Source organism: Pezoporus wallicus, unplaced genomic scaffold (genome assembly GCF_028554395.1).
Source record: "Pezoporus wallicus isolate ANWC-B61680 ecotype Strahan unplaced genomic scaffold, APGP_CSIRO_Pwel_v1 contig_2456, whole genome shotgun sequence".
In the NCBI taxonomy this organism is placed as follows: domain Eukaryota; kingdom Metazoa; phylum Chordata; class Aves; order Psittaciformes; family Psittacidae; genus Pezoporus; species Pezoporus wallicus.
In genome coordinates, this window is record NW_026637053.1 from 914,480 (window position 1) to 939,429 (window position 24,950).

At 38.8% G+C, this 24,950-nt stretch overlaps 1 protein-coding gene across 1 annotated transcript; it reads left to right on the top strand.

Moving 5' to 3' along the window:
- Window positions 1–14,277: 14,277 nt before the first annotated feature.
- On the top strand, window positions 14,278–24,137 carry OTUD6B (OTU deubiquitinase 6B). Its single transcript, XM_057402976.1, has 7 exons — window positions 14,278–14,461; window positions 17,779–17,933; window positions 18,841–18,936; window positions 20,347–20,659; window positions 22,220–22,281; window positions 22,925–23,031; window positions 23,591–24,137. Exons 1-7 carry the CDS (start codon window positions 14,371–14,373, stop codon window positions 23,673–23,675), a joined length of 909 nt encoding a protein of 302 aa, XP_057258959.1. The 5' UTR covers window positions 14,278–14,370; the 3' UTR covers window positions 23,676–24,137.
- Window positions 24,138–24,950: the final 813 nt, after the last annotated feature.

Genomic DNA, 24,950 nt, shown 5'->3' on the forward strand with positions numbered 1-24,950 from the left:
ATCAGGGAAAATCTTTAGGAAAAAAAAATCTTAGGAAGAATTTTTTTGTATTTCTTCACCAAAAGGGTGGCCAGGCATTGGAACAGGTTGCCCAGGACAGTGCTGGAATCAGCATCCCTGGAAGTGTTAATAAACCATGTAGATGAGGCCCTTAGTGACATGGTTTAGTGTTGGACTTGATGATTTTAAAGGCCTTTTCCAACCTCGCTGATTCTATGATTCTAAGAGAGTATGTGGAGGAGAAACAGAACAACCTTTTTAAAATAAATTTTTTTTTGGGAAAAAAAATGCTTTTGGGGGAGGGGGGGAAACAGTTTGTCTTCTCATCCCCTCCCCCCCCCCCCCCGAAATGCTGTGGTTATAAATATCAATACTGGGGAATGCTATAGTTGATTTAACTGCTGCCTTTTCCAGCAGTCTGAGGATGTAGGCCAGCAGTGAGGACCTCGACTGAGGCATAGTGCTCACTGTGGTGTGAAAGTGGTGGTAACCTTTAAGGGCACTCTAAACATGAGGAGATAAATCCACGGTATCAAATCTGCCGCTTAATTGAGAAGTTGCTGCCCTAGTGTGTCACTGAGCTCTCTAAGGACCTAGGGACTTAATTTCCTTCTGCTAGACAACCCACTCAGGCACCATCTGGAAGTCTCCAGCAAAGAGGGAAAATAGCTTTCCCTGATGTATTTTTCAGTCTATATTGGGATAAAACAGATGTTTTCCACCCATGTGACCAGAAGATAAGCAGTTACTCTGTACACAAGCAGACATGACTGCCAGGTGCCACCCAGCATTCCTACAGTGCCATCACCTAGAACTCAGCCACCTCTTGAAATGCGTTTTGTGGAAGGTGTGCAGATGTTTTCATAAGAACTGAATAAAGATGAGATTTTGTCCTGAGAGTTCATTAATCCCACTGGTCATACTCTCTCTTTAATAAAACATTTTATAGAATAAAACAGGACTTCTTGCATCATGTTGAAAATTTCCTGTGGGAGCTGTTTTTCACCAAAAAAAAATCTGAGTCTAAGAAATCAAGCAGTTCTATAAAAACAGATGTATTTGAGATTTTTATGAGAAATAAAATATTAGAGGCTGATGTGCTTTATTTCTGTAAAATTTAAATTATTCCTTTTTACTTTAACAACTCTAATATGAAATTCTTTAAGAGCTACAATATGGAAATAATACGCTATAGTAATGTGATGGCAAAACACAGTGGCTTTCATCAATTATTTTAATGCTTAAAAAAAAAAAAAGCATTTATTTTTAAGCAAATTTTGAAATATTGTTCATTCTTTCTCATTTGGGAAGAAAAAGCATATTTGAGCATTATTTCTTGCAGAAATAAAGTCCAGATTTCAGGATGTTAATGTTGCTATACAAAGAATAAAGTGCTACAAGGCAGCTGACTTGTAGCACATTATTACTTACCAACACTCTTCATCATGCAAGAAATGCCATCGTGCCACGTCAAACTGTTCTTCACTTGGAAAATGTGGTAACTACCTTGGAAGATGCTTTCTTGGTATAAATTAGATTGAGTTTTCAGTTTTGCAGTCAGCTTAAAAAGAACTTTCTCAAGCTCAAATCAATAATTAAAAGCTCTTTTTTTGTGAGGATTTTTAGGGCTTAAGCTATTTTGTGTCCCAAAATTCTTTGTCTTGATGAGGTACTTTGAGACTGACCTTGGCAGGTCAAAACTAGATCACAGATACTACCAGTGAGGTTGTATTTCAGCACATTTTCAGCCAACGGTACTTGCTATCATATGCCCAGTTTTCAACATTTCAGAGCAGCAGGCTTTCCTTTGGAGTCCTAATGCAGGAATTGCCATTTGCAACCAGGTTTCTTCACAATTTTGCTTGTTTGAGGGAAGACAGATAATTTAACAGGTTTTACATCCTGTTAAAGCTGCCAACTAGGCAGCGCTGAGTTCTACCAACGCCCAGTCCACCCTGCTGCAATTACAGCAAGTTGTTTCTGTGGGACCTTCTTTTCTGCTGAACTTCTGTTCAGTGCCTCTGAAGAAGAGTAAAAACCTTAAGATCACTCCCAGGGACCTGCAGAGAAATCTACGTTACAACTCAGTCTGACAGCTCAAGCCTGCACAAAAGGCTGAGAATTACTGTTATTAAGCATCCCAGCATGCTGACCTATTCTTGGAAATATGACTGTCATGTAAGTAAGTACCCATTTGGGATTAAAAGAAAATATGCATTCCTCTAGCCCCTTTAACTTGTTTTTACTTTAAACCCCACTCACCTGAGCAGCTAGACAGTCGAAATAGCAGAAATTATCAACAGTTCAGGCATCTGCCTCTGTTTTTCAGTATTTTGAGTCCATGTGCTTGAGGCAGCCAAAGGTCTACAGGATTTTCTAACACAAACGTTGCAGCCTGATGTGCAGATCTGCTAGCACTGTCTGCAATATCCACATGAAGCTGGATGGACCCAGCTAGTAACAAGGTACCAAAAGGTGTATTGGGAAACAAGGCAAAGCTCTCGGCTGGTAACAAACCTTCTTTGGATGTTACTTGGGCTGTAAAGGGAAGAATTCAAACATTGGATAATGCTAGGCTGAAGACAACTTAGGCACCGAGCGCTTGATACTTTCTTCTTGCTCTTCTTCTAGACACAAATGCCTTATGATACGTGTTTAATTACACTGCTGTGCAGTTTTCCTTCTATGAAAATCCCACCTTGTCTGGTGCGTAGGATGCTCTGAGCTGAGCAGCCCCACTTGTGACTGAACTATCTGGAAGATACATCAGTACTTGAGTTCAGTGCAACATCACAGCCACAGCGCATAGCACATCACGGTAGTTTTCCTCATTCTTGACCTCATTGCCCGTGGGCTCTTCGACCAGTGAGTCGCACCCTGCGTACGCCTCATGCTTGTACTGTGGTACCTCTTCATGCTGCCAAAGCATCTCACAGGTTTCCAGCAATAAAGGCTGAGCGATAAAAGACTATGAATGCAACCACATGCCTCTATGAAAAATGCCTCTGTAAGTGCAGGTAAACTGAAAACATACTACTAAACAACTCTGAAAATGGCACAGGCAAATGAACCAACTATACCGCTGAGAACAATCTTACAGAATGTTTCTCAAGGTGTCTTCATCTATTTTCACAGAATTGAATCACACAAGTACCTCTCCATCCTGCCTCCAATTTGGGTTGTTTCGTATGAACTTCTGTACCAAATATAGGCTGAGCAAGACAGACCGTCAGTTACTAACAAGGCTTACATTAAGCAGAGTCATAAAATGAACACTGTGTAACATATTTTCTTCTACTATTTTTAACTTCCCATACTTAGTGTGGTCTTTTGAAGAGCCTGGTAATACTCAAGCTTTCTTCATGTTAAAAATATCATCCTTATTATTTTTTTTATTTTCCATAGATTTAAAAAAAAAAAAAATAAGATTACTTTAGTACAAGACAAACCACTGAAGCTCACTCTCAAATGCAGAAAGAAGTATTTGTATATCGAGACTATAAACAACTACAACTCCTTAATCTTGCCCTTTAATGAGTAGTAAGTGCAAAAACTATCTTAGGGAGTCTGTTTTGTGTTCTGCAGAGGTTTTTTCAGGTAAATCCATTGTGATAGGAGCTGTTCAAAGACACAGAGGACTACCCTGAGCATTTAAAAGATAAAAAAGGAAAAGATAAAAATTCAGGGGGTTATGCAATTTCATGTAACATCTCACCCATAAGGTAAAAAATGGAATACAGTAATTCTCAAGTCCAGTCAAAGGGCTATTTGCTAAACCAAATTTCTTCCTAATGGCCTAAAGAAGAGGAAAGAAAAGCCTGGGGTCATTTGTTTTGTACCTGGCCCAGCTCCATGCCACCATGGCCTGAGCAGAATTTTCAGGTGCTATGCAAAGGGTATAATAAGTAGACAGAAATTAAATTTGTATTTTATGTCTAAATCTTTGGATGATAAAATCTTACTTTAGAATGGCTAAAAACAGTGAAAAGCCCATCTATTGCTGGTTTTGATACTGAACAAGACAGTAACAGAGAACAATACCAATCTGCCATATGAAGTTTGCAAATATCTTTGTCAGTTCAAATAATTTTTGAAGGATCTGACTAGAACTGGTAAAATACCTGCATTTCTAGACATGTCAGATATTGAATATGTCCATACTGGGAAGGAGTAGGTAAATTGCAGCTGAAGCGTTCTGACATTGTGTGCTGTGCCTTTGTATTAATGTCTCTTTTCCTGTGTTACTGAAATACATTAATTTCTCTTGTGTTCCTTGGTGAGTATATTGAATATAAATAGAAGGAAAAGTGCTTATTCTTACATTTTCCCAGATCCACTACATTGGAAAGAGCCACAGTAACACAAGACCTGGCTTATTCCTTAAAACTGTGATACAGAGAGGTACATAGGAGCAGCACACACAATTCTGTCATGGCTTCCATTTGCAGAGATATCCTGCGCTGCAAGATCAAGCCTACGACAAGGTAAAATGTTATCCTGTACATAGTTTGAGAAACAAAATTACATTACTGTGTATAGTAAGAAATGCAGCATATAATAGCACCAGTTATAAAAATAACTAACTATAGGTTTGCATATGTGGTTTCAGGTAAAGTAATGCAACATAATCTAGCATGATAACTATGATACTGTATTAATAGCATGTTTTGAGAGACAGACAAGTCTTTTGAAAACACTTCTTACTTCTGTACTTTATTCCCTGCCACAACCTAGCCGAGACTTCTGACTCAGGGTAGTATTGTAACTTGGCACTGATGTGCACAACTGTGTGATAACCTCTGCAACTATTAGTATGCTGGGATCATAGAATCACAGAATGGTTTGGATTGGAAGGGACCTTAAAGATCATCTACTTCCAACCTCACTGCCATAGGCAGGGACCCCTTCCTCTAGACCAGGTTGCTCAAAGCCCCATCCAACCTGGGATGTGTAGTCTTTTTTCCTCTTTTAATGTACATGTCTGTAATTTATTCACATGCCAAAGTATACAAGCACCATGAAAATGGGAACATCGTACAATTCCATCTGATCTTGGGGAAAGGACTGATTTCTTTCTATACAGCAGAAATTAGGTCTATAGAAATTAAATATCAACCTTATATGCAGGAGAATTTTATCTCTAGTCCCATCAACACTGCTCATCCTGTTACAGTTATGTGATAAGTCACCCTCCCACTGGCAAAACACAGACAAGGAACATTATGTTATTCAGTGATGGCAGCAGCTAATGCTGAAGAAAGTAGTTGTTCTTCCAACACACTCTTTCCCACCTGCAGAGCTACAAGGACAGGAGAAAGCACACCAGAGCAGCAGGAAGGGTCATGCTTGCTGCACTGACAGCCTCTGTTTATCGCCACCCTTTGTTCCCAAAAGCAATTGATAGCATTTGGCCAGTGACTAGAGAAGTCTATTTTTGGTAACTTTTTATCCTGTATATTTTATTCCTGTCACTACAGGGTACTCATGCAAATGTATGTATGGAGGCTGCTGTTAGAAAGCTGCAATTTACTGGACTGCATTAATTTTACTACAGCAGACTATGACAGACAGAAATTATCATGGCAAAGATGCCTTCATTTACACAAAAGGAAACCTCTTCTGTTATTCCTAACCAGAATTGCAGTTCTCGCAAAGCTTATTCTTGTTATCATCTTTTCCTGATTGCACATCTGTCACTTCTTTTACAGTCTTGGTGCTATATCAAGTTAACCTTATTTTTAGAATAATGGAGGAATTTTCAGTTTCAATTCAGAAGCAGTTCACACTGGAAAATGTAATCTTGATTGGCAGGAAAATTGTATATGGGTTTTAAATTCCTTTCCAGCCCAGCTCTGTATCAGCGTATTACCATAACATGCTAAGTGTTTTCCTGTTTGTCTTGAAGACACCAGCTGTTTTCAAAAATTTTTATTTAATATATTCATCTCCTCTTAACCACATTACATATACTGAAGATTCCTTTCTTATTACTTGTCAGAGGTTGCCACTCATTAAATACCTGTATCTAGATCACTTCCTTGTGTAAAATCATTCTATTTGTTTACTAATGGCAGTCAAATGGTATCGTACTAGTAGTTTTTGAATAACCTTTTAATTCACTTTTTCAACTTTCTTTTCTATTCTTGAATGGATGAATATTACAGAGATAAGTAGATACTTCTGAGTTTGTAGACATTTCTAAATGTTGGCATCATCTACAATTTTAATTTGATCTCCGATTTTTAATTCTGAGGGTAGGGGCTTGGTGGAATAACAAGGAAAAAGTTGTCTCAGGGTTCTGTATTTGAGCTTTTTTTATAGTTTTGATTGGAGTTACTTTTTAGGCAGAAACACCTTTGAGTCTTTGGCCATGAAACTGAGCAGTGTCAGGCTTAGTCAGTACCTAGATAAGATACATCCAGGAAAAACAGGGGAAGGTCTAAAGTTTCTTCTGGTGCTTCAGTAGATGGCACCTTTTGTCCTGATGAAGAATGGAGCTGCTGGTACCAGGTGGAGACTAAGTATAAAAAAGGAAGCTTAAAACTGAAGTCAAGGTTACAGCAGCTTTTGATCATGAGGTATCCCATGACACGTATCACGAGAACAGAGGCATCTTGGTCAAACTCCAGTCTGGATATTTAATCATCTGACTTGAATCCCCTTTGCCATTTCAGTCTCAATGAGCAGCCTTCTTCACTTTCAACTGGAACTCATTTCAGACAATGTGTTCATTAAAGAGTTGCTCCATTTCAGGACTGGATGAAGTGACATAAAGTTCACGATTTGTCCAGGAGAATAAAAAAGAATAACAAGGCCTGTTACTCCAGCTGTTTTCATGCAGGCATCAATCTCTATTTCAGATAAGTAGCAGTCTTGCTGACGATCTAGTGTTTATCAGATTCATGACAACATTGGAAGTGGTATTGCAAAGACTGTTCCACACAGATATGGATGGTGCGAATTGAAGTGGCACAGTGGTGCTTTTTAAACCTAACTGCATTTGTTAACATAGTGCTCAAATGTGATCCAGACAAGTCATATTGAACTTTCAATTGCTGAATCACCAGCACTTTGGAAGAAACATTTGAAATCAGACTGAGTGAGTGATATGGTGCTGATGGCCCATCTCCAAGATAAGTTTTATTACTGGGGGCTGCCAAAAGACATGTTGCTGCAGAAGGAATGTGCAGATGTTGGAAATACTATTGAAATTTTTAAAGAGCGTCAGGTGCCTTGTGTTTGGTTCTGCTATGGCTTGGGGTTCTGCAAGACTTCTGTGAGTTGGGAAACCTTCACATGGGAAAGGAAAGAAAAGAAGTTGAGGAGGGGTGAGTTTACTGTAAATACCCAGAAATTAAACTGTTTGCATATTTGCATCTAAATATTGGCTGCACCTGCAGAACCTCTTTAATGGATTCACTTCATAAAGCAATAATTTAGTTTTACGTACATGGAGCCCTATTTGTCTCTCAGCATGTGATGCAAGGGTGGCAACAGCTGGTCTAATCACAGCCACAAATAAAGAGGAAATAATAATTTACTGAGAAACCAGACAAATTAGAAGCCTGGTGGGACTCCAGCTATTAGAAAGCTGTATTTCTTACTATAAGAATAAAAGATTTTTTTTTATTGTTTTGTCTGTATCTACATGTTACAGATTGAAAATGGAAAAGTGAAAACACGTGATTCTCCCATTGATGTGAGAAACATGACAATAGCATCACGATCATTAGTAGAAGAATAATTTACAGCTTTTTCTACAAAACCCAATATGTCCTCCTGGGAGAGGTCAAAACAGAGCTGGGAGCTACTCATCCTTATCAAGTGACCAATCTTAAGATTGTCAAGAAAAGATGCAGGATGTAAGGATGTATAACGAGGAGAAAGAATGCAAAATGCTGCAATTAATGCAAACAAGTTTCAAGATCCTTACAATTGAACTAAAGTGCAATGAAATGAGTGTACTTAATGCCATTGCATCATGTTTGTAAGTAGTTCTCCTAATGAAGAGATAATAAATATGGGGTCTTTCCACATTGTTACTCAGCACATAATGGATGAAACCGTTTCCTGAGATCTTTTTATCTTGGGGGGTGGGAGAGGAAAGAGGCTTAGTTTTTCCAGTGTATCTCTGCAAGATGCGCATTGGCTTTGGGAGCTAATGACACAATTTTTTTGTGATCTTGCTATCAGGTTATTCACTTAAGTTATAATATTTTGCTTTTTCCCTGTAGAGCTGGAAGACTTTGCATCATGCTCCTATTGAATATGCATATAGCAGTACAGAAAACTCCCACTTCCCTTATTTCCCGCAGGCAGATACTGTAACTCCAGATCTGCCTTCCTTCCACAAACCCTCCCAGATGACCTGCTGTGTCATTTAAGATCTCTAGTATGCTATCTATTACAGTTCACAAAAAATCTCAACAACCTGCTATATGAAATTTATAATACCTGTCTTCCCTGGAATGTCCTTAGCATCCAACAGTGATCAGACATGGTATCATCTCTGGGCATGTTACTGGAGCACATGACACAGCAAAAATTAGTCCAATTCTCCAACATATTTTTGAAAGTATGCTATTGGAAGTTCAGGAGTTTGGAGTTCAAAGGAACTGATTTAGGATTTCCAAGGAAATGGAAAATTCAGTTCTGCCCCACATTTAAGCCCTAAATGCAGCTTTCCTCCTCAAAACCAACCTAAAAAAAAAAAACAAAACCCTGAAGGAATGTCATTTGTTTCTGTAAGTATCACTTTCTGTGTTTATTTCCAGTATGGAAAAAGATTTTTGTGATATATTTAATAAGATAAATGAAAATATGTGCCAGCTTTATTTATTACTTTGGTTCTGGAGAAATTGCAGGATTTTCTTTTTTCTCCTGCATGTTACACTGCAAATGTACAGAGCTGTGGGAAGTGCTTATTAATAGGTTCTATAATCTAGATATAAGAATTCATGAACCAGTTTGAGAGGACTGAAAGATGGCTGTTGTTAATATCGACACTAATTTGAAATGTTTGAAGTTCTGCTTCTCTACTTAGAGCCCCATAGTTACAATGTACTGAGTCCTTTGACCTGTTCTCTTCATTTACCAAGCACTGTATCCTCCATATGTTCTAAATCCTTCCAAATAATTCAGTTGTGCTTGTTGTCTAATCATGTGTTGTCTTACTCCTCATCATCCCTCTACACAATTCAGCCATAAATCATTCGTTGTAGAGGGTGTTCTTTCCAACATGCTGCAAGAACAAAGGTCTGTTGCCAAACTCATTCACTGTTTAATCAGCTGTTTGTTTGTAAATGTTGAGCATAGTGTGACAGTTTTCTTTGGAGTGTGTGCAGCAATGTCTCTGTGTGTCAATCAGAAAATTTGTGTGGCCCCCTTCCTTTGCACTGCAGAGTTTTGAATTTTGTCCATCTGTTTAGTTGATCTCTTTAACCATTCCCTTGCCCCAGTACTCATGTTTTTTCATTCCAGATCCTTACCCTATTTTACCACTTGCTCTTGTAATCTGGATGCGTGATTCCTTGACCCTCTCTGGCTTCTCACACAGCTTATCCCAATTTTCTCTTGCAGCCTTGCATCTTGCCAGAGCTATTTCCCAACTCCACCTATCTGTGATAGGGATCAGTGATTTTCTGTCTCCTCTAACTAGTTCTATTCCCACTGTTCATCTCCTATTTTAAAATTCACATAAAGATAGAATGGTTTGTGTTGGAAGGGATCTCTGAAGGTCATCTAGTCCACCCTCCCTGCAATGAGGGACACCTTCCACTAGATCAGGTTGCTCAGAACCCCATCCAACCTCGCCTTGAACACTGTCAGGGATGGGGCATCCACAGCTTCTCTGGGCAACCTGTTCCAGTGTCTCTCCACCCTCAGAATAAAGAACTTCTTAATACTGAATCCAGATCTTTTATTTTAAAACCATTACTCCTTGTCCTATCATTACAGACCTGAACATGGGAGGGTGGGGATGGAGGTGGTGCCTGCACACTAGATGGGTTGTGAAGCTATTTGCATACCACCAGCATTTAGGATTGTCACCCAGCAGGTTCACTCTTGAACCCCCTGATGACTCCCCCATTGCTGATGAATATGCATGGTTGGGCCTCTGCTCAAGTACATCAGCAGTTTGTCTGACATGGACAAATATTTTTGGTTGAGTTGTAACAGTGATGGAGAGAATTAACTAGTGGTCTGTTTGCAGGACAGCAATGGTCTGGACCAAGGTGTAATTGTATTTTCTTGCTATATGAAATTATATTGCATGAATCACAGTACAAATATTTAGTCATATATTTGTCTTGAACTATATATACATGTAAAATGCAATTTTAGCTGGAATGCTTGCTACTGAATACTATTTTGAGAGTCTCAGAGATTATAGTATAACTATTAAGTTACACTTTTCCTGGGGTCCCTCTTTTCTTCTCTTCCATTATCATGAAATCTTGGAAGATTAGCTGGCAAAAAAAATGTCCGCTTAACATGCGACACTATCTTTCATTGCTCTATAGCAATAAGATGAGCTATAGTTGGCAACTCCATAGTCTAGAGAGTAAATAAAGAGCACAGTGAAAATGAAAGCATCTTCAAGGGGTTTAGCGAAGTGTGGATTATTAGCCAAGATCCTTGCCAAGACCACACCAGCAGAACATGATGACACTCAGTGCTAACCCCGTGAAACCTGACTGACAGTCTTTGCTGAATGCGTTAAGTGTTTCAGTACTGGAAATCCCAAGTATCCAAGTTTGTTTTTTTTTTCCACTGAAAAGTAGTGTGAGGAGCTGCAGCTGGGCTTTTTGCTTATTGCTTCTGAGCATTTAGTATGCATTCAAGTCACCGCTTGTCAAACACATCTCTCAGCCATATAGCCAAGAAAACTGCTTAAAAATCCAGACGTGTTTTCAGGAAATCTCACCATTACAGCTGCTGAGATTTAGGAAAGCAAAACACTGAAAGCTCAAGATACGTTTGCAGAGGTTGGCAAAATTGTGCTGGCACTAACACACACATTTCCTAAGAGCAGTCTTCTTAGAAATCAAGGACGTCTCCAGGTAACAGCCACAGTTTCTCTGCATCCTAGCACTTGTAAGGTAACTGTGAATAACAAGTGACCTTGAATCTCTCTCCATTAACAGAGACCTGAGATTCTTTTACACCTTCTGGTGCTACACACAGAAAAGGTAAATACACTGGTGCTATAAACCCCACTATTTTGTTTAACTGGTAAGTATGACTCCTTACAGATTTTATTAAGTGATTGGATTTGCATTAGGTCCTGACACTTGCAGATGTGTGTTGAAAAATTACTAGAAAACAGTTCCACTGATGAGGTATCTTAGCTGCAGATGTCCTGTTGCAAAAATCTGTTAGCACTGCTTCCAGCAAACATAAATGAACATGAAAAGCTCGGCTAATTAATTTACTGATATAAATGAACTTTCAGACAACCATATAAAGTACATGTACCACACTAAGCGATTGCAGGAGCTTAACAGAATGTGCCACATTGATCTTCATGTTCTGTGGAGGCTTCGTTGCAAGGTCATGTATACTACTTAATTCATGTAAAATATTTGCAAATCTTACTAGCAGCCAATTTTATGGCATAGTGTAAAGGAAAAATTAGTTACCTTTGCTTCAGTATCTGGGATCAAGTGATCCACATTTACTGGCTATGTAGTACATAAATCACAAAATGCTCAACAAAACCTCAGTGAAACAACAGAGCCAGTTAGAGTTTTGTGTACAACTTAAAGAGTTTGTAGCTACAACTAGTCTATAATTAACTTTAATGCTTAGCAAAAACCATCTTGGAGATAATGGAGGGGAATGAGATACACACTGACTTACTACGAAAAGTAGTAAGAGAGCTTCTTTGCTCCACCAACATTTTATATCATTTATCTGAGTAAGATTTGGATATTCTTTACTGCTGTCATGAAAACCGTCTGCTATGAAACATTTGCTTATTAGGTCTGCAACTGAAGAAACAAAATGAAGATTTTTAGAGAGTGACAGAAGTTCAAGGGGTCCCACCTTGACTTACTTATAAAATACCAGTGAACAAATAGCCTTCCTGATTTTCAGCATGCTAACTGCTGTGAAAACACTGGGAGAAAGATACTAGAAAAGATGTCAAAGTGTAATGCTTTAAATACCCACACATGCTTTTGCCCCCAGAAAAGAAACATAAAACAGAGAGAACACAGCATCTGGCTAATTTGCTGAGTCAACTGGTATTAGAGGTAACCCTCACCCACGGATTTCAGTGACTAATTTGACAATATTCAATCAAATTTCAGAAGTGCCTGTTAATTCTTGGAGTTTCAATTTTGACACAGACTGTACTTAGCACAGAACATCTTTCAGCTATCATTGACCTGAATGAGATCTTCAAGTGCCTACAAAACAGATTAATGTTGTCATAAATTTTAGTATCAGTAAGAGCTGTTATGGTAATTTAGTCAGGCTTCTTTGAATTCTTAGAGCACTTCAGTAAATGTCGCTTGCATGGAGCCTGTAACTTACAGCTGAGCTAACACATCCGTAGGAAGGCTTTCAGTCTTGATTTAAAGACTTGTATGATAGTGAGCCTATCACATCCTAGATAAAGTGCTTCACAGTTAGTTACCTCAGATTTTTTTTTTTTTTTCTATTTCAGTTTCTAGCCATTTGATTTTATTATGACCTTACCTGTTAACCCACCCTTTCTACCCAGGAATCACAATTAGGCAAGCTGCAGTATAGCTCACTTTAAAGTGCTTTAAGAGTGTCAGAGAGGAAAAACACACAGAATTCATGGGAGGGAAAAACATACGTACACAATCCTGATATAAATGGTCCTGATAAGCTGCCAGGACCCCTGGAGCAGGCAGTGCAGGAAGAAGCATCAGGGCCCTTGGTGCAGACAGGAAGGGCAGGCAGCACACCTGCAATTATGGCAATCGCATAGAGACGTGATGACTCCCAAGTCCCCAGCGTATTCCAGTATGTGGTGTTCAAATGAGGCTAGCATATTATAAGATCATTTCAATCAACCTACCCTCATCATCACTTAGCACTTCACATTTGGTCACCTGATGTATTATTTGGTCCTTGGCATTTATTCTGTATTCTTTTGTATTACATATTAGGGATATGACAGAAGTCTGGCTTAAAACCAGTAGTCACCACAGGGACCTCCACAGATGTATCCCCATGGACTGTGCTAGTTGTGCTTGAGAGAAGGAGCCTCCACTACCATTTTTCCAAAAGAAATATTTAAGCCTGTAGTCCCTCAAAATATCAGAGAGCTTGAAGGATGGGTTAGGTCATATGTTGAACACCTAATTACAATGTCTTGTTATGGTAAAAAGAGGATTTTTTTTTATTTGCTGTAATGTTACAAAATCCTGAAAGAAACTTAAACACAGAAGACATAAGAGAATAATACTTTTTAAATATACAGCATTTTTAAGAAAAAGGGCTAAAAGCATATTCACATACATGTGTTGTCAAATATATGGCATCAACAAACTGGTAAGAGAGCACATTTGTATGTTAGTCACGTCAGATCTAACCCAGACTTGTCCTTATTCTGGATTCACTCATAGTATATGAATGACTCTAAACCCAATTACAATATTAAAGTTTATAAATTAAATTTGGGCCACATGCATTGAATGTTCCCCAAAATAATGTTGGTGACAGGAGAACAGAAAAGCATCTCACTCCACACTGGTACTCAAGAGTAGTTCCCAGTTTACTGTAATAAAAATGTAACTCCTTATGAGACATAATTTCACACTGGTGGGGAGAGACAACATATATCACAACTTGGAAAATCCAGAACCTCGTGGGTTTTTTAGCGTTCAGTAACTTCAGGTATAAAACTTGCACACAAAGCGCACTATGTGTTTTGCACAAAAGCAAACAGGTTAAATAATTTCCCTTGACGTGATAAATCAGTGCATACCCTTAACCAATTATTTTCTCACCTCCAGCCCTCCTCCTTAATAGGATTTGTCTGTGGTACCATTTTCCCCAGTGCAGCCATGTCCTCCCAAGTCCTTTATCAGACAGGAGATAGGAGGGGGACAGAAACTTGGGGGGGGGGGGGGAAGGGGCCAGGGGCTGCCCCAGGGCACCGGGGCGGTGGCTCGGATTCCAAATGGTGCTGGGGGACGACAGGGAACCCACGGAGCTCCATGGAGGCGGGAAACACCCAGCAGGACAGCTCTGCGCCGGGCCGGCCCCTTCGCGCCGCTGGGCGGGGCGGCGCTGCCGGAAGCGCGATGAGCTCCCGCCTCGCGCCGGGGTTGGGGGTCACGCGCGCCGACGGTGAGGGGTGAGGGCGGCTCGTGGGGTTCTGGTTCGCTCATGGAGGGCTCCGGAGATGAAGAGCCGGAGGCTGACGGGCCGCTGCGGCAGCTGGTGAAGCGGCAGCGCAAGGAGAAGCGAGAGCTCCAGGGTGAGGGGCCCACGGGGCCGGGGAAGGGCGGACGGCGGAGAAGGCTGGGGAGTTGGGGAGAGCAGAGCAGCTCCCTCAGGCGCCGGCCTCGCCGGGAGATGGTGAGGAGACGTGGGGCGGGCTCGCGTTCTGCTCTCGGCTTTTTCCCGGAGGGCGCTGCAAGGGAGCGAAGCTGAGAGCCCCGCACGGCCCTGGGAGTAGCTAGGGATTAGCCACACGGCTTTGGGGAGGGAGGGATCGGCCCTTGCAGAGCTTTCGCCAGGGGCAGCGTGCGGCGGCCATGGAGATGCTGCGTCTTGACAGGGGTGTCAGAGCTGTGCCGCGAGGTGTGGTTCTTGGCACCTCTGGGGCACGGTAACGCTCGAGAGCCGCAACACAATGCTGGGTTATTAACATTATGTTAGCGTTTTGCTGCTTGCGTTCTGAGGTAAGGAAGGTGTGGTTTTGTTAGGAATTTTAGCGTGAAAAGTCTGCATAAGGGGCCTTGCTGCCATGCAGCTTCTTCAATCAAAGTGCAGTTGATCTGAAATTAGCTTTTATATTCTGTCCAGCCAAAGTACAGTATCTATAGTAGAAGATCTCTGTGTGCTTACACTGCTACCTATGAACTGTTCACAAGCCACATTTCACCTACCTGTTACGGTAGGTGAATATAGTTAAGTAATTTCAGTATTTATTTAGATTCTGTATTGTAGTTGATTCTAACCTTTTTGTTAAGCCTTTCTTGTTGCTGATATTTTTGGGTAAGCTATTACTCTCTGGTAAGTTATTCTCATTGTTATGGCCTTTTCCTTGTTTGGCTTTTTTTTTGGCATGTAATGAAATAGCCCCATCTGCAGCCTTTTATCAGTTAGAGGGTTAAAGAAGAGGAGAAACAGTATTGGGCATGGTATTGTCATTATATGTACAGGAACATACTTTTTTGATACGCCTTTTCCTCCTTCAGGTTTGGTTGAAGTTGAAAAGAGGAGTAGGAATTGAGGATTGTGGTTAGGTGGTTGGAGCACATGGAGCATTGGTTGGGAGAGGCTGAGGAACAAAGGGTTTTTTCACCTAGAGAAGGTGATTGGGGGTATCTAGTTGTAGTCCTCTGCTAAGGTGGGAATGGTATCCAGAAGTCAGAGCCCTTGTATTGCCAGTCAAGAGAGGCAGGTGTCCTATAGTCACACATCTTCCTACTTGAAAAATACATTCCTGGTAAATGCAGTGGTAACTGTCTGACAGAGAGCAAAACAATTTGTTCTTAAGAATAGCATAAAGTGCATCTCAGCCTCTGAAAATCCAGCATTTCCTCCAGTTGATGACCCTTGTCTCCACCACTCCCATATACTCTCCGTTTGTATTTGTGTGTGCCTCTTAAGTCCCAGATTTCCTTCTCCCCCATTATTAATTTTTATGAACAAAATAATTTCAAACTTTCAAACTCACCTGATCTGTGAGGCTGAATGCTTTGCATAAATCTTCCAGTATAAGCATCATTGCTCCCTTCTCTTAAAAAGTTTAATTATCATCCCCATCATCTTCAGCTTAATGTGTCAATCACGGGTGAATGACAGGAAATTGTACAGCTGATGAATAGGTGGCAGGGTGTTAAGTAGTTGGGGCTGTAACTCTAAAACAGTGAATACAGAACTAGCAGTGAGTATTCATCTAAGAGCACAGGTTGTGAAAGCTGTTATTGTTCAGCCTGGAGAAGAAGAAAAGACTATAAGGGATCTGGGTGTAGATCCAACTGTGTAATGTATGGACCCAGATTTTGTAAAGTGAAGTGCAGAGAATGAACTAGAGATAATGTCTGAGAGTGGTAACAACAAAAATCCTTATGGGAGGAAAAAGGGAGAATATTTTCATAACACGAATGGCTAAACATTGGGAAAAAGCAGGCCAGAAAAGTTGCAAAGTGTCCATCCTTGGAGACTTTGCACAGTCATCTGAATAAATTCTAGATCAGTCTGAATCAGTGTTACTGCTGTAGCTTTGAATTCAGCCCTGCATCAGGCAGGAGGTAGAACCAGATGACCTCTGGACATGCTTTCTAACAAAGCTATTCTGTGGTTCGAGAAATGGAGCATTAACTTGCAGTCTAAAAATACTTAAGGAATTTAAGCAAGTTGAGGTTTATTTCTTCTTGAATAGAAGAAATCTGCTTTTGGAAACTTTATTTAAAAGGATAGGTAAACTCTTTACTTTTTATTTACTGCTTGTGTAATTAAAAATTTACATGTCTTCCCTGTGACAGGATTTGAGATCTCAATGCCCAAATAATCTTTTCTAAGGCAACAGGCTGATGTCTGCTGTGTTGAAGCTCATAAGCATTTATAATAGTAAGGCACAAGTTTTTCTCTTTTTTGGATACAGTATTTGCGTCTTTTAAGAAAAATATAGCTGCTTTAAAATGTGATGATCATAAAGGGCAGTCTTATAGCTGAACCTGGGTCAGAGCAATCCCAGGCACAGCTACAGGTTGGGCAAAGAAGAGATTCCAAGCAGCCCTGCGGGGAAGGACTTGGGGGTGCTGGTTGATGAGAAAATGAACATGAGCCGGCAGTGTGTGCTTGCAGCCCAGAAAGCCAACTGTATCCTAGGCCGCATCAAAAGGAGCATGACCAGCAGGTTGAAGGAGGTGATCCTGCCCCTTTACTCTGCTCTCGTGAGACCTCACCTGGAGTATTGTGTGCAGTTCTGGTGTCCTCAACATAAAAAAGACATGGAACTGTTGGAACAAGTCCAGAGAAGGGCCACGAGGATGATCAGGGGACTGGAGCACCTCCCATATGAAGATAGGCTGAGGAAGTTGGGGCTGTTCAGCCTGGAGAAGAGAAGGTTGTGTGGAGACCTCATAGCAGCCTTCCAGTATCTGAAGGGGGCCTATAGGGATGCTGGAGAGGGACTCTTCATTAGGGGCTGTAGTGATAGGACAAGGGGTAACGGATTCAAACTTAAACAGGGGAAGTTTAGATTGGATATAAGGAGGAAATTCTTTCCTGTTAGGGTGGTGAGGCACTGGAATAGGTTGCCCAGAGAGGCTGTGAATGCTCCATCCCTGGCAGTGTTCAAGACCAGGTTGGATGAGGCCTTGGGTGACATGGTTTAGTGTGAGGTGTCCCTGCCCATGGCAGGGGGGTTGGAACTTGATGATCTTAAGGTCCTTTCCAACCATAATTATTCTATGATTCTATGATTCTAGCTGTTAAAATCTACCAGTACGTTGGTATTTGTAAAGTTTCTTCTGCATAACTTGCCTGCAGTTGTCTTTTCTGTGGTGGCTAAACTTTCTATGCTTAGACGTAATCTTTATTACACTACTTCTCTAACAGCAAAAATTCAAGGCATGAAAAATGCTGTTCCTAAGAACGATAAAAAGAGACGAAAACAGCTGGCTGATGAAGTTTCCAAACTAGAAGCAGAACTTGAACAGAAGCACAAGGAGGAATTAAAGCAGCTGAAGGAAGTCTCACCTGAGCAGAATAAGGTAGTTGCCTTAACTTAAGCTAGACAGAGCTTATAGCTAAATTGGTGCAATACAGTTATCTGTGAATGATGCTAATGCTCCTTGCCCATACATCTCCTGAAGTGTTTCTTTTGACTGTTTAAGTCTTGTAAAGAAACAAACAAATATCTGTCTGCCTGATATTTCTGGACTAGGTGTTTTCCTTTTAGTGACCTAACAAAGAGTTAAGCAGAATGTACTTTGGTTTGAAAATGAGAGTGAAGACACTTCTGAATTACTTTTAGGGAAATAGACTTGATTGAGAAGCATCTGCTGAGAAGCTCTGTGGGGAATGAACGTGCTCAGTTGTTAGTTATGAGCCTTTAACAATCTTCTGTAGTAGTTTTTAAGTAGATGTTTAATGCATAAGCGTTAAATGTAATGCTTCTGTTTGCCTGAATCTTAAATTAGTTTCAGGAGTCTTATTTTACTGAGCTGTCAAAACTTTATGATGGACCTTTCAGGCTAAAATCCTTGCCCTGGAAAGGGAAAAACTTTCCCTTTTGGCCAGTAAGCAGCGTTCACACTTCAGTGTGGAAGCTTGTACTAGAACGTACAGAGCAAATTGGAGATGCACAGCTCATAACTGTATCTTTGGTGAGACTACAGAAAAAGTAATAAAATACATGACTCTGGCCTGGGACATAAAGTGCTTTACTTTTGCCTGTGACAAGTTCTGTGCTATACACAGATCTTTGTGGTTAAACTTCATAAATATACCCTGGAATTACCTAGGAACAGAACTTAAAATTGTTTCAGGAGATGTGCATCTCCTGAATGGATATTGGTATCCATGGATATCCTGAATGGATATGGATATCTTGAATGGATATCTTCTTTTTTATCATTTATACTAATAAGAACATTTAACTTTTCTTTTTTCTTTTAGACAGATTCTATAGCTGATGGGGTTGCAAATTTAGAGCTTGAAGGAGTAGAGCAACATATTCAGCATCCTCGAATATCAAAAGCACAGAAGAGGAGGGTATGACTTAATATTTCAATCAAATATTTGTAAAATTTTTAAGTTACATTCACTTAAGCGAAACTGTAATAACCAAAGTTAAACAGTTTTGCAGGGGACGTTACCTGTCTAATTCAGTATTGATACTGTACCTACTGAATGCCTTGAAAACCTGTAAAGCTGCGACCTAGAGATATGTAAGCATTTTATAAATAGTTGTAGTTTTTCACCCTCAGCTGTGAGCTGGTAATCAGAATAGGTCAGGAGATGAAAGGCAGAAAAAAAAATCATTATGTAAAGCAAATCCTTCAAAAGAATTTCACTAAAAACTTTAATAAATAAAGTCATTGAATTAAAATAATGTAACATACTTCCATGTAGGAAGTTATGCAAGTAGAACTTTAAATATTTACCAAAAGAACATAAATACTGAAGTTCTTATAGTTTTTGATTTAAGAAACAGCACTCGATGTCCAGGCCATTAGGGTTGAATTTTGTTAAGCTTTGTATGTTAGATCGCGATGGATTAACATGAATGTAGGTTCAGGGCCAGAGGACCACTGCTTTATTGCAGAATCCATCCCCTGTTACATCATCACTGCTGCAGAGCTGCCTTGTAACACACATGATAAAAATGTTCTTAATCCATGGCACCACATCTAGGGAAATTGGCAGCTCTGGAGTCTGGTTTTCCTGTATTGTGTTTGCCTAAACCAGTCTGGTCTTAATTTGTGGTGAATTGAAAGTGGGAAAGCTCATTCTCTACTGCTTCATTTTTATTTGCTCATTTACTTTGACTCTTATTCCCTTGTAAATATGAGCGTAAACTTATGAAGCGTTCTATTAAAGTTATATTTATGTTGTGTATTATTTCATCCCCGTAGTATTCTCTATGTATGCATGCATTCTTGTCCGTCCTTTAGGTTAGGAGCAGCCTTTTTTATGTGTGCAGCATAGCCCGAGGGAGTTTCAGTTTCATGGCATGAGCTTCTTTATGGAATCATATGCGTAAGCAGTAGATCTCACACTTATTATGAAAAAGCAGTTATTTTCTGTTGTTTAGTTAGAATTTCCATACTTGACTTGTTTTTCAGTGTGTTGAAATAGGTGATCCTGAAAAAAATGACTACAGTTAATGGCCTTTGTGCAGTGTTGTAAAGTGTAATTTTATATATTGTTATAATGAGGATTTCTCCACTCACATAATTTCTGGTGTGGTGTCAGGGAGTTTGGATGTATTGGTCACTTACCAATTGCTAAACTTTGGGTTTAGAAGGTCTCTAAGATTTGGTAGTACTGATTCAGGTGAACATTTCACAGATATGAATGTGCTAAGAAAACACCTGAAGAGTTAGAAGCGAGCACTAAGCCAAGAACTGTACAGGTGTCTTCTAAATATTAATGTTTGTGTGTGTGTGTTTTAAATCTAAGGAGAAAAAAGCTGCCTTGGAGAAAGAAAGAGAAGAAAGGATAGCTGAAGCTGAGATAGCAAACTTAACAGGTGCTAGACATCTTGAAAGTCAGAAACTTGCTTCCCTGTTGGCAGCAAGGCACTTGGAGATTAAACAGATCCCTTCAGATGGTCACTGCATGTACAGAGCTATTGAAGATCAGCTCAAGGATCAACAAAATTCCTGGACTGTTGCAACTCTGAGGAATCAAACGGCAAAGTATATGCAGAGTCACTTTGATGACTTCCTGCCATTTCTTACAAATCCTAGTACCGGAGATATGTATAGCAGAGGTAAGACTCAGGGCATAAGAGACTCTAAAAACTGTTACAGTTATTTCTGATAAATATCTATCTCAGTTACAGCTGAATTGGATTAACCCATTATGGTTTGTTCCTGAACTTTGTTACTTTGTTGGTTCAGCTGTGTTCTCTGGAAAATAGAACTACGATCTACTGTGATACTTGATACACCTGAATTTTTGTAATTATTTTTTAATCTTTGTATTTTTTTTCTTCTAACAAAACATTATTCCTCATTAAAAATAATGAAAAAAATTGCTGATTACTGGGTGGTAATTACGTTTTGGCATGTGACTGAAGTTGTTACAAACAGCTTGTTACAACTAACCAGGTTAGGGATGATTTTTTGTCAGTTTCATACTGGTGTTTTCAGTTTATATAGGAAAGCTGTTAAAACAGAGTGTGAAATTCAAACAAATCTGTTAAACAGTTTGCTTAGATGCTTTTCATTATTCTACCCATTATTTTCAGCATTTATGCTAGGTCTTTTGGAGCCCTTATAAACCGACTAAACTGAAAAATATAAAAACATTTAGTGTGGAGCAGTGGTGTAAGCTGAGTAAATGTAGTTAAATGGAATTTATGTTCTTCTAATTACTTGAGCAATAGATGATTTATTCATTCATGTTATTCATACTCCCTGTCTGGAACACCATGTAAATAACTTTATACATTGTTTTGAACTTACTGCTACGTTCATTTAGTAGTTATATCTGTGGATTTCATTTGGTGACCGAGGGCTGTTGTGAAGTAGGAGGCATCTTTTCCCATGTTGACAGAGATAATTGTCACAGGATAAATGTTCCCCAAGAGAAGACTGAATAAAGTTGCTACAAAGCAGCAGAAAGTTGTGGCTTTCTTAAGTTTCTTAAATCTGTTTTAGGGGGAATGTATGAAAAACAATTCTGAGCAGTCTTCAGAGAATCTGTTCTTTCTTTATCAAAATCTGTTCATACGATTCAGAAGCCTGAAGGGTTGTAATTTATAAATTTGAAAGCTTGGTTCCAGTAGAACATGATTTGTAAAAGGACTGTTTTGCTGTTAACGAAGAAGCTATTGGGAATAAATGCCTCAGAGGTTAAAAACAAGGCAGCTAGTTTGAAAACCTGTTGAAGTATATTTTTATAAGCATACCTAACACCTAGGTAACTTAACAGCTTAGTGTACTACTTGCTATCCCATTCTTATCTAAAGTCACAAAACAGCACTCTCTGAAACTTAACAGGAAGAAGAGTGTATGTAGTTTCATGCTTGTTAGCAGTTCCCTGAATAAAAAATCTAAAATATAAATCTGTGCTTCTTGTATGTAATTGTCTCTATTCCTGTCTTCAGTCTTCCTTTTTTTTTTTTTTTTTCTTCCTAAACCAGTTAATGGGTGGATTTTTTTTGGCCTCTGATGTTTTATTTTCCTTCTCTTCAGTGAATATTGATATTTTCCTGTATAATGTATTTGGGATTTTCAGGTTCTGGTTCTTCATTACAGAATCAGTACTTTTCCTCAGTTGCTTGTTCTTAACCAAGGGCTAAAAGTTGCCTTTTCTTTCCTTGCAGAAGAATTTGAAAAATACTGTGATGACATAGCAAATACAGCTGCATGGGGTGGTCAGCTGGAAGTAAGTATTGTATTGATCATTTTTGTGAAATTCTGAAGTGGGTGAATACACCTTCAAAAAAGGGCTTCACAAGAAAGAATACCCAAACGCATAAGGGAACATAGTCATAAACTGTTTATCCAGAACTTTTTCCTATGGTTATAAATTGTTTCTGCTTTTCTCATGGTGCATCACTAGTCTCATATGTTTGACGACATGCAAGTTAATGAATTTAGTACTTCTATATGTCATTAGAAAGACTGACAGTATAAGTGGGGGAAGACTTTCTAAGGAGAAAGCCTTTTATGATGCAAGCTTAGACGGTAACAAGGCTGACTAGAATAGAGCAATGTTAATTTTTGTAACATAAACCAGAACTTGGGCTTGAGAAAATATTTATTTTGTCTTATTGATTCTTTTATGAAAGAGCAGTTACCAATTTGCTGAAGTTAGCCCAATGTGTTTTATCATCAAAACAATGATTGAAGTAACTTGTTCTCAATTAAAGTTTAAAACATGAAAATAATTTTGCTTATTTTAGTAAAGTGTATTTTCTAACAATATTCAAAATGTTATGCCTGAACCCATGTTGGCTAAAACTAGATGTCATCTCCTCCCTGCACTGGATTTAATCCTATTATTGAATTGCTTTTATGCCTTGAAGCTAAGGGCTTTGTCGCATATTTTGCAAACACCTATTGAAGTTGTGCAAATGGATTCCCCTCCCATTATTGTTGGTGAAGAATATTCAGGGAAACCAATAATACTTGTGTAAGTATGTAAATTTTATCCGTTCTTAAAATTACTGCACTTTTTTCTACAACAGAGGGCTCAGCTTTGATTCTCACCTGCTCTTTTATTTGCTGTTATGTATCTGATGTTGAAATGCTGCTTAAATAATGATCTTGCAAGTCAGAAATTATGTTTGTGATAGACAGTTTAAAAATACTAAGATAAGTTTTAAGATACTTGTTATTAGAGTTCTTAAAATGCTGACAATCACTCTGAAGTGTGATTTAGTCACTGTTTATAGAATGATACAAGGTTATTTTATCTCTTACATAATTACAAAATAGTAGTGAAAATGTTGGAAGATGCAGGGATTTTTTTATATTTTTTTTTTCCTTCCCCTCTTTAAAGTTGTTGTTGATGTGTACCTGGAAGTCACCAGAATTTGAAACTATTAAAGCTCTTCTATTTAATGATCTTGTATTTTCTGTGCTAAAACTTGAATTTGTCTAAGCTATCTTCCAGTGCTATTAATGTTTATGATGACGTATACTTTTAGTTAAACTGAACACTAATTCTGTAACTTTTTTTTCTTTCCCAGGTATATGAGACATGCCTATGGATTAGGAGAACATTACAATTCTGTAAAACTTCTAACAGACACTGCTACAGAAAATGGCAGCTAGCATACAAAAATCAGATACCTACATGGATAACAGTTGCATCTTGTTGTGTTGGGCTTCAGACAATTCCCAGATAGACTGGAAAGTAAAACTAAATGTAATGGATTAACAATGAAAGATACTTACAAGGTTTGACTGTAAATCAGAAATAGCTCTTGATTTAAAACAAAACCAAACAACAGTATTTTGAACTTGTTGAAATTAATCATGCTTAGAAGATCTGCTCCAAAAAGATGGCTGTGTAGATTGGATCTTTCTTTCTTCCTCTTTTTTTTTTTTTTTTTTTTTTTTTTTTTTTTAATAGAGCTTCTTCCCATGCTGCAGTGAAAATACTGAGTAGTAAATATTTTGGTAAATCTGCATTTCTGCTGCAGAGTTCAGATTACCTGAAGGTTCTTGTTACATTCTTTCTGGCAGGTTTTGATTATTGTGGAAGAGTAAAGGCATTTAAAATATTTGATTTTATTTTGATGCATGGAATATCCTCTACAATGTGTTGTTTTTTTTTTTTTATTTCCAGCAGGATCTAGATTTAACACTGTAGTAGAGATCTTCTTGTTTAATTGGGCAGAGAAGGGCAGGAGGCAAATCCAGTAGTAATCTAGCTTGTCTGAAGGAATTGCACAATTTAAAGACTTTTGCCTAAGATTTTACTAAGATTTGAGGGCTTCACTTTTTTTTTTCCTTGCAGTTTACAGTAGGTCAGCTGAACATCTGGTACTGTTCCTAGTACTGAATCTGTAGGAAAAGCACTGTTGTTTGTGACTATACATCATAATATTGATGCAGGTTAAATGTGCTTTTCATCCTTCATAGTCTTTCATCGGTGCATTTCAGTGACACTGAAATCTTACAAACAAGAAGCTTCTCAATATCCTCACTTGAGGTAGTGAAACTCATCTGACCTCATAATCTATGGATCTGCTGAGCTAAACACTTAGTGTTCTAAAGTATGATGTTTTGTAATGCTCTAAAACAGATGGTTGCATACAGGTGTCAAGCTAAACACTTCGTGTTTTGTTAGTAACTTTAAAGGTGATCTGCAGAAGAATTAAGCTTGTTCTCATTGCTCCTTATGATGCACAGAGACTTGAAAGGTGGACGTTTTTTAAAATGACTTTGTTATTTTACATTAGAAGTGCTGAATTTTGTCTTTAAGTTACTGTAAAAGTGACGCCAAAATTAAGCACCATACTGAAACCAAAGTTATGATGTAGTTGTTTTCTAACCATAGAAGTGGGTGGGTTTTTTTTGTTTTTTTTTTTTTTTTTTTAAGTC